Source organism: Equus asinus, chromosome X (assembly GCF_041296235.1).
Source record: "Equus asinus isolate D_3611 breed Donkey chromosome X, EquAss-T2T_v2, whole genome shotgun sequence".
Classification (NCBI taxonomy): domain Eukaryota; kingdom Metazoa; phylum Chordata; class Mammalia; order Perissodactyla; family Equidae; genus Equus; species Equus asinus.
The window spans coordinates 102,637,569-102,648,003 of NC_091820.1; the positions used below are offsets into that span (position 1 = coordinate 102,637,569).

General features: G+C 47.7%; 1 protein-coding gene across 1 annotated transcript; it reads right to left on the reverse strand.

The window, feature by feature from the left end:
- Positions 1-5,228: 5,228 nt before the first annotated feature.
- KCNE5 (potassium voltage-gated channel subfamily E regulatory subunit 5) lies at positions 5,229-8,885 on the reverse strand. The gene has a single exon (XM_044764143.2). It carries the CDS (start codon positions 8,495-8,497, stop codon positions 8,069-8,071), a length of 429 nt encoding a protein of 142 aa, XP_044620078.1. The 5' UTR covers positions 8,498-8,885; the 3' UTR covers positions 5,229-8,068.
- Positions 8,886-10,435: the final 1,550 nt, after the last annotated feature.

Here is a 10,435-nt window from a genome sequence, read left to right on the forward strand (position 1 = left end):
AATTGGTCTTCGTGGAACTTATAGCCTACATGGGAGAGACTGAGAATAAACTAGTAAGTCAACAAACATGATATTTTTAGACAGTGCTTCGTGCTGTGAAGTTAATATAAACAGGGTGATGGGATAGAGAATAGACTAGGGGCCGGCAGAAAGGAGCAACTATAGATAGGATGGCAAGGAAGGCTTCTGGGGACGTGGCATTAGAGCTGAGACCTGAACGATGAGAAGGAAACAGCCATGAGATGTGGAGGAAGAATATTGCAGGCAGAAGAAACAGAACATGCAAATGCTCTGAGGCAGGAATGAGCTTGATGTGTTCAAGGAACAGGAAGAAGATTAGTGTAACTTGAGTTTAGTGAGCAAGAGGGAAGGGTATCGGGAGATGAGAAGTCGGCAAGGGTCAGATCATGTGGAGTCTTGGAGACCATGGTAGGGAGTTGGGGTTATATTCTAACTGTATGGGTAATCCAATGGAAGCCCTTAGGCAGAAATGGGACATGATCTGCTTTATGCTTTAACATGGCTCTGGCTGTCATGTAAAGAACTGACTGCAGGGGACAAGGGTAAAGACAGGAAGACCAGTCAGGGAGTGTTATGTTAGTCCAGGTAAGAAGTGATGAGAGAGTATACCAGGGTGGTAGAAGTGGGAATGATGAGAAGTGGTCATATGTGGAATTCCTTTTGGAAGTAGAATGGAAAGGACTTGGCTCCTAAATTGAATGTGAGAGATGAGGGAAAGAAAAGAATCAATATGACTCCTGTTTTGGCATAAGCAACTGGATGGGTGGTGGTAGTACCATTTACGAAAAAAAAATGGGGAAGATTAATGCATCAATGCCCTCCAGCCACAGACCACCAGGAACAAACCTGTAGTTGAACAAGTTAGATTTATTACTCATGGCAGCAAGGGAGAATTTACATCATGGGGAACCGTGGGTATCTAAGTAAAACCTGTTAGAAAGGACTTATTATTGTGTTGTAGCTTATGTTAGGTGATTTTAGGGAGGGTCCAAGGAAGCAAGTGTTCACTCTGGATTGGATGCTATTAGGATTGGTATCTTAATAAATCTTATCTAGAATGAAGGAAGGCTAGAGTGAGACTAAAGCTGTGATAGGTAGAGAAATAGTAGCCAGATCAGCTGGGAAAGGAGGATGTTTGGTATTTTGTGAGTTTCACAGTAATCTTGTTTTTGTCTACACTTAGATAACATTATAAAATGGTCTTGTTTTGTCTCACTCCATCTTGGTCATAGAGACATGTCTTGTCATTAGACTAATCTGATGTTGGTGTTCTATGAGACGGTTTATGTTCAACAGGAGAATAACATGGCCTACCTATGAACACTGGGCCAGCTTCTAACCAACAGTAAGGCCTAGACGTAAACATCAGACCAGTTCCGAGATGGCAGGGGTTGCTTTTTCTTTCTCAAGTGGAAGAGCAAATTTTGGAGGAAGAGACTCAAAAGCTCTGACTTGGATATGTTAACTTTAAGACAGGTTTAGATACCTTAGTAGAGATATTGAGAAGGCCGTCAGATATGCAAGTCTGGACTCAGACTATGAATTTCAGGGATAAAAAATATAACTTTGGGAGTCATCATTATAAAGATGGTATTTATATATGAAGATCATATTGGGGTGTGTGTGTGTGTGTGAGGAAGGTTGGCCCTGAGCTAACATCTGTTGCCAATCTTCCTCTTTTTGCCTGAGGAAGATTGTTGCTGAGCTAATATCTGTGCCAATCTTCCTCTATTTTATGTGGGATGCTGCCACAGCGTGGTTTGACTAGTGGCGCTAGGTCTGTGCCTGGGATCAGAACCTGCAAAGCCTGGGCCGCGGAAGTGGAGGTCATGAACTTAACCTCTGCACCACTAGGCTTGCCCAGGAAGATGATATTTTGCATGTTGGGACTCATTGACATCACAAAGGGAGCAAGAATAGATGGAGAAGAGAAGAGTTCCCAGGATAAAGCCCTGGGCAATTCAACATTAAGAGGTTGAGGAGATGAGGAGGAACCAGCAAAGGAGGCTAAGAAAAGGGCTAGTGAAGAAAGAGGCAAACCCGTAAACTGAGGTGTTATGGAAATCAAGAGTAAAGTTTCAAGAAAGGAATGATCAATGCTGCTAAGTAGTCATAGAAAATGAGAACTCATAATTGAACATTAGATTTGGCAACATGCAGGTCACTGGTGACCATGACAAAGCAGTTTCATTGGTGTGGTGTAGATGACAACCCCATTACTATGGATTGGGGCAAGATTGGAAGCTACTATTACTAAACCTTTACCCTGAGCTACTCAATCTTCACAACAGCCATGGGAGGTAGGTACTATTTCTTACATTCATTTTACATATGGGAAAAGGAAGTTTGGAGAAAGTTGAGTAATGTTCCTGACGTTACTCAGCTGATGAAAGGCAGACCATAGATTTGGACCCAAGAAGTCTGGCTCTAGAGCCCATGGCCTATGCACTACACTCTTCTGCTTTAGTGGATGGCAGAGAAAGTCAAAAGGTGGGGGTACTTGAACTGGCCAGCCCCCTGGACTTGCCAGAGGGAAAGCCCAAACCTCTGAGGGCTGGTACCAGTTACTTGGGACGTGGGATGGAGACTAACCCAGCTGACTCCAGAGCAGCCTCCTCCAAGAACAGATCATCATTTGGCTATGGCCTTGGTTTGGTACAGAGATATAGGGAGATGGCAGGAAAATGATAGGAATTCCATCCTTACAGTCCTCAGGGGATCCATCCTAGTATTTCTTCCTTCACTCACCTCAGCCATTCCTCTCCGGTGTCCTGTTTGCTAAGTTAACCTTCCAATGGACAGAGGCCTAACTGGGGAGCAGGCCAAGGGCTGCTCTCCCCTTCCACTTACCCCAGTTACTTCCATTCCCACCCACAACCAACCCCCTACCCTAGGAGATTCACATGGAAGTGCAGGTGCCCTCTGTACATAGCTGAAGGCTTCAGTCTTCCAAACGTCCCCCAGAAGTAGTGAGGATAAAGAAAAAGCTGAAGTTCTGTTCTTGGGCTTACCATATGGTGTGACTGCCACAGCAGCCTTACCCATATCAGATTTGAAAGTCCTAGGACAAGACCCCTTCATCCCTCTCTCCTGCACCCAGTGTCTGAAAGCCACCATTAAAGATGCATTCCTTGGAACATCACTGCAATGAATAGCAGATTAGATGTAAATGAATAAGATCATTAGACCTTGGCAGTAGGAAAGGAACAGTTTTGCAGGACTGGGACTGGGGATGGCAGGGGGAAGCTTGGAACAGGACGGGGAAAAAATGAGATAAATACCAACCCCATAGTTTTGCCAAGGGCTGATCATGACCACAGTGCCCCTAGAGGAATGGCCCCACAAGAAGAGGAGCAAAATTAACATGCCCCGTGTCTCCATTCTTTCTCCTCCAGGCCTGCTGGAGCAGCAACCCTACTAGATCACATCTAGATCCGAAAAAGAGCCAAGGGGAGGCCCCCTGTCCTTGCAGGGACCTGAAGTGTTTTCATAAATGGACATTTCGTAGATCAGGTATGTGGGAATTTGGCAAATTCACACTTAAATCCAGTCGTTCATGGCTCCCCTAGTCCTCCCCACGGTTCCAAGAGCATCTGACAGCAAGACTAGGATGTGACTTGAGAAGCTGTGGGAAGTTGCGTACATTCCTTCCCCAAGCACCATCCCCAACACACATAAACATTTCAAGATCTCTCTCCAACGAGAGTCCACTGAAATCCACAACCAGAGATTCTTTCCTTGGGTTTCACCTTTACTTTGTCCTGAGCGATCTATTATAAAATGTGAATACCCCTGGAGAGGGAGTCATCTGAAGCAATGACTAAGCCCTACTGCTTCTATATAACGTAACTTAGCTGCTTGCCTTTTTCTCTGACTTAAAAGAGCACTGTGGCACAACAACGTGAATGTACCTAGCACTACTGAACTGCACACTTTTTAAAATGGCTAAGATGGTGAATTTTATGCTATGTGTATTTTTTACTACAGTTTTTAAAAAAAACGCATCTGAGGTATCCCCTTGTCTGCTCTGACTGCACCCTCTTCAGATAAAGAGGCCCAGGTCACAGCTTTTACCAAGACCCTGCTTCCCTCAAAACACAGCTGATGGGAGACTGGTGGGGTCACCTGGTCCCATGCTCTGAGATCTACCACAGCAAGCAGGGTTGCCTTAATCACATTATTTGTCTTCCTGGACAGGCTATAGGTTGTGTTAAGTAACCAAAGGAGCTGAAAACTGACCTCCCATCCAACTTCTTCTCCCAAAGCCATTTTGGTGTGTGGTTCAAGTTCACCTAGGGTTGGCTCTTGACCACTCTAATCTATTCATTCTTGGTGGTCCTCAGTCATGTTCCCTTACCTTCACAGAACATTCTAGATAGCTCTTCTTCCTATCTCCCTCATGAAGCCTACAGCCCGTGATTCTTTCCCTTAATTCTCCTCTCTTATGCACTCTCTCAATCCCTGACCTGTGTCTTCAAAGTCTGGACTCCAGTCCCGGTGGAGCCCTGAAAATACAGTATTATTGTCATATTTTATTTAAAGGGCACTGCAGGCCTACGGGTGAAGGGTAGTGGGGTAGGATGGTGAGGCAGTTATGCACAGATACCTAGTCGTCCAAGATTCTGAGAACAGGGGAGACAGGCTCAGAGATCTGGGAGCTAGTGGCCAAACCTCTGCAATCCCCTTCTTTGAACAATAATAGTAGACTCTACATAGTAGAGAATTTTCTCTTCCCCCACACAACTGCCCAAGGGTACGCCCCCAAGGAAGGAAAAGGAAAATATAAACTTAACACCTTCTACTACTAGAGCTGCTGTCTTTCTCCTAACCCTGTCCCATGTGTTAGCTCACTTGATCCTCAAATCCCCACAGCTGTGGAGACGGGCCCAGAGAGGTTAAGCAGCTCACCCTGAGAAACAAAGCCCGTTAACTGGCAAAGCCGGGGCTGGACTGTTCTCTTGCTTCTGGTCCCGTGTTCTGTCCACAACACCACAGTGCGTTTGCTCTAGCCGCGAGGCAAGATTGTTTGGAAAGCAGCCCAGTCCCTTTTCTCTTTGTTGATACAAGTCATGTGAAGATCTCTGGTTTCTGAAAGAGGTGGCAAATTGAAAAGAAGATGGTAACTACAAACAAATGAACGACCTCATTTATATCCCTCTAGAAAAATGAATCAACAACACAGAATTATGTCTGTAATGGAAGGAAAGCTTCTGTTTATTTTTGCACTGTCGATGAATACTTCCAGACATTGGAACTCAAAATATCTCCCAGTCCCGCTTTGTTGAAAGCCTCAAGTTACGCGTAAGGAAGCGTAGGTCTTCTTCATTCTTACTATGGAGAAAGATCTGAACTTGAACTGAAACACGACCTGTTTACACAGAAAGGAGAAAGAGACCACTGGGTGGGTTGAAAGAAGAATCATTCTAATTATTAGAATCACATTAAGGAGAAGGGCAACATCTTCCCAGTTTGTACGGTCAGCTGGTGCTATTCAGGAATACATTATCAAAACGGAGGGTTGGCCAAGCCCCTAGTTTTTCATTTTTCTCTCTATCTTTTGCTGACAACAATCTGATCACTTCAGTGCTGTTGACACTCCCACTGGTTGAATAGAGTGTCCAGACTTCTGGGAAACTTCATTATCTGGGACACAGTTGCAACCCTGAAAGTTTCGAAAAAAACAACTGGGCAGTAAAGCAAATCTCTCTGCCCAGGCCACTTCACTTTTCTCACTGGGAGAGTTCTGTAGCTACTCTCGCTTTATGTTCCTAATGGCTACCCTAATCATCATAAAAAGGTTAAAATGTTTTTAACAGCAGGAATATTTTGGCAATGGGATTTGTTTCCCGCAGCTGACACATTAATGTTTATTGTAGGCATTGTCCCAGCTGCTCCCAGCTCTCTTTTATTCTTTATTTTTCTGGCAATATATTTTTTTAAATGTCCGTGAAAAAATGGTACAGATGTTTATAAAGTTTCAACAACTAAAGCACTGATTATGCTTCATTATCAGAACAACATCGTGTCCCCAGTTATGCCAGATAAATGAGGGACATTGTTATACTTGAAATACAAGGCTAGGGACTGAGCCCGCACATCCCCCTGGCACGGCCGGATATCTGTGCCTTCCCTCCACATCCCACTCAGTCCTCCCTGCCTGGCCCTGAGATGGCTCTCACAGCTTCCCCTCTCTTCCTGTCACCATCTTGGACTGCTGCCTAATCCCTGGCCCCACCTGCAAGGAGAAGGGGTGACTTTAGGGCTGGAACTAGGACTGGAGAGGAGCCAATGGGGCCAGGCCAGTATATCTTCAAGGAGTGAATCTGGGGAATGAAAGTAAGTTCATTTAACTTATTAATAGCTCCAGTAAAATACCAGATGGGCTACAAGGCCAAAGCCAATGCCTTGAATGAAGCTTGTGTAATATCAATGCATTAAAGTGACCCATAATATCTTTGTCCTGCTATTACTGAGAAACCAGCTGGCATTAAGCAAGCTGACTTAATGATAAGAGGTGATTTTATGTGTGTTTGATGAACCCAAATAGCCATCATCAGGTATGAGCATTTAAGCCCTAAGTAGGCAAGTTTCTCATGACCTTCTTGAGACGAGGAGAATAAACATACACCTCTAACTTTACCCATCATTGGTTAAGACTGTTTAATTCAAGCGCTTTCCCTCTGACTTAAGATTTACACTATTTTATGGCTTTTTCTCTTTAATAAGCCACTTCTTTGAGAGAGTTACAAAGGTGGCTTCTACAAATTAACTTTGATAATAGCTAATAGTGATGGGTATGAGAGGGGTTTTTTGTGTGTATCCTGAAAAACAGCAAAATGAAAGTGGGGAATCCTCATTTAGCATTGTGATATTTGGAAGTGCTTCAGAATTAAGGGAAAAGAAGAGAAGGAACAAAGCAGTCATAACTTTTGAAACACTTGAAAAAACAACACATTTAGCCATATAAACATTTTCTTCACCCACAATGACATCTACTGCATTGGAACTGGATATACAGATATCACAACAACCCAACTCCTGAATCGAAACAGCATTTCCAAAAGCAAAAAGGATTCCTTCTCTATATAGTCCTGGGTCTCAAGGCTGGGATCTTTGAGAAAAGAGTCTTAGGTTATTGTTTAAACAACCTTTATTACCTGCCTCTGACATTCCCCAGGTTACAGAGGAGGGGACATCTAAGCCTCACGTTCCATGGATGAAGCAGACAGCTGCCATAACAACTGAATCAACATAGGAGAGGCATTTGGAAGTATTGGGGTGACGCACCCAGCAATGTTTACCCATGGCAGAAGATGGCAAAGCTACTAAAAATCAGGCAAGTTACCTTTGGGATGACAAGTGGATGCAAGAAAACCATACAGAAGGGGTCATAGGTCTTCCCTCCTCTTTGAGTCCCCCGCCCCTTTCAGTCCCCATTAAGTCCATTCTATCCCACAGACTGGTCCTAGTGTCCTGCTAGCTCCCTTCTGAAAGAGGAAGGGAGGGAGGGAGGGAGGGAAAAGATGTCTGAGGTCTCTTCATTTCCTTTGTCTCTGTCCCTAAGGCGACAGGAAGCTGGAGTTGCTGCAGCCAGCCTGGCAGTGATGGCAAGCCCGTTGGCTCTGTAGAGTGAGCAGTCCCTGGCAGTCCCTGGAGCAGCTGCCAGTTAGACGGCCCAGAGTTCTGATAGACTTCATTGCTTCAGTTCATTGCCAAGTGTTCGACGTGTTGGATTCAGTTCCCAGAGGGCTGGAGCGTCGTGCCAGGGCTGTCTGCAGACAAGAGAGCAGAAGCAGTTTAGTGCAGTTGGATGTGTGGGATGGGTGTGGAGGCATGGGGGAAGAGGAGGGAGAGGAGGGAGAAAGTGGCCAGGACGTGTGGTGCTTCTTCGAGAGCCTTGGAAGGTCTCCTGGCCTCTCATCATTGTCTGGGCCTCAGGTGAGGCAAACCCTGGAAGGGGAGGAAAGGAAAGGGCGGGCGCCACGCCCAGGGACAAGCGAGATGAGGAGGGCGCGAGCGAGCGAGCAAGCAAGCTGGGGCTGTGGTTCTAAACCCCGACGGTGCCTGGGGTGAGGGCGGGCAGCCCCCCAGGGGCGAGGCGGCGGCCCTCGGCCGGCGAGCCGGCGGCAGTCTCGGCGTCGGTGGCGGCCGCTGCGCCACCCGCGGCCCACTCGTGCTCGGTGCAGGCCTGGGAAGGCTCGTCCTTGGCCTCGATGAGTTTGCGGGAGCGGGTGTAGGCCAGGATGAGGCCACCGGCCAGGCAGGCGTAGAAGATCATGATGAGCAGGATGTAGAGATAGGCGTCGTCGCCCTTGGCGCTGGTCACTTCGCGGCCCACGAAAGGATCAGGCACGACCCCCATGCCCATGCTCGGGCCGGGGCCGGGGTCCAGGCCGCTGGCGTTGCCCCGGTGGTGCAGCTCTAGCAGCAGGCGGCTCAGGAGGGTTCGCAGCCGCTGGCTCTCGCTGCAGTTCATGGCTGTCGGGGAGTGACACGGCGGCTCCAGGACGCTGCTGACCTTTCCCCCTGAGCGAGGGGAAGCAAGTGAGCGTTGGCGGCGGCACCCAGCTCTCGGGCGGGAAGCGCAGTGGCTGGGGGCGCCCGCCGCCCGGGCCTCCTTATCCCCTCATCCACGCCCCTCCTCCCCTTCCCCATCACGCCCCCTCCGGCCCGAGGCCGCCACTTCCCAGGCTCCGGCTGTCTCGCTGCTCTGGGCAAAGGGGACAGCTGGTGGGGGGAGGAGAAGGGGACAAGGGAGGGGGCGAGGCCGAGAGAGGGGCGGAGGGAGCGGGGGCGCGGAATGCGCGAGGCCCCAGGCAGCAGAGGCTGGCAGGGTAGCTTGCTGGGGCCAAGCCTGGACCCTGGGCTGCGGAAGAGAATTCCTTCCAAGTTCTGGCGACCTGCCCTGCAGGCGGAGCTTTGGCCCAGATACAGCATCTGGTCCCCCAAGGCAGGCCCTGTCCCGGGGTTCCGTCAGCTCTTCAGTAACGAAGCAGCCAAGACCGCTCGTCCACATCTCATGGCAGTTATTCTCATGAACAAGGACCCTGGCCTCTCTTTCTAGCCCTCATTCCTTCCCCTGCCTGAGAAGAGCATCTTACTCAGAAGATGCTCAGGCAAAATTTGGTGACTGAATGGTCCGGCACTTGCAAGAAGACCAAAGCAGAGTAGGACTCTCTGGTCTTCCAAAAAGTTTTCTGATAATATCAGCCTCCTTGGAAGTACCCCTGCTCTGATCACCTATCACATTTTTAGAGGGGTCCGCATGTCCTAGCATGTGAGTGTACCATCCATGGTGTGACCCTGTTTCCCCTAGGTAAGCTATCTTCCTAGAAATGAGACCAAGTTCTTCCATTAAAAGGAGCAGGGACATTAAAAAGGCCCCTTGGCGATACTCTCTAGATGTCTCGGGATCTGAAAAGTGTCAGTTCTAGAAAATATGCTCACCACCCCCACACTCACCCCCTCCCCCCACCCCCAGTCCTGGTCCCTGTGAAACATCCAGTTAAGCCAAAACCCGGCTCTGAATCTCTCCAGGGCTTGGTAACAGATCTAGGCCCTGCCAGCTTGTGAGGCAGCCATTTTTTCCCCAGAGGGTATCTTCTTTTAGGGGAAAACAAGGCACTAAGACAAAAATCCATCCAAAGTATGTTAAACTGGACACAGAGTGGGCATCACAAAGGAAAAGTGCTCAAAGGACTGATTTGCAGAGTGAGTAGAAAACAAATGAAGTAGTGCTGGTCAGGTCTGGTTGTATATGGTTGCCAAGTGAGCATAGAAGGAATGAAAGAAAAGTATATGCCCTTATGCACACCTTGAAAATCAAGCTGCCTGTTCAAGAGCATCCAGTCCAGGGGCCATTCAGTCTGCAGGTGTTATCGTTTAAAAAAGAAAGGTTTTCTGGTACCTCTGCCCCAGCCACCCTTCAGCCCACCATCCACTCAGGGGCTGCAGCCTTCTATGTGTTGGGATGAGGTTGGTACCAAACTATATCCAGAGTCTCAAAAAGAGCCTACCTTAACAGCCTCTACACAGGTCTCAGAGACATTCCACGTGAACCTGACCACTGGCTCCTTCTTAGTCACTTTGCCTCAATGTCCTCAGCTCAGAGAGGCTCAGGGAATAATTGTTAAAATGACTTGGCACGACTAATGCCGGAGGACACAGCTAGGGAATTCTCAAAGCAAAACCAACCTAGGGACAGCACTGTTAAGTTAAAAGATTCCTATCTGTTAAAACATGCCCAGAAATCTCTAGGGTGTTTTTGGGCCAGGGAGGGGGGCGGGTGGAGAAGAATCCCCTTCACCATAGCATAAAAATAATCACTTAAACTTGTACTTTCAACGGTCTTATGAGCTAGTAGGATTATTCCTGTTTTCAGAAGAGAAAACAAGTTCAAGTGGTTAGGTGGCAG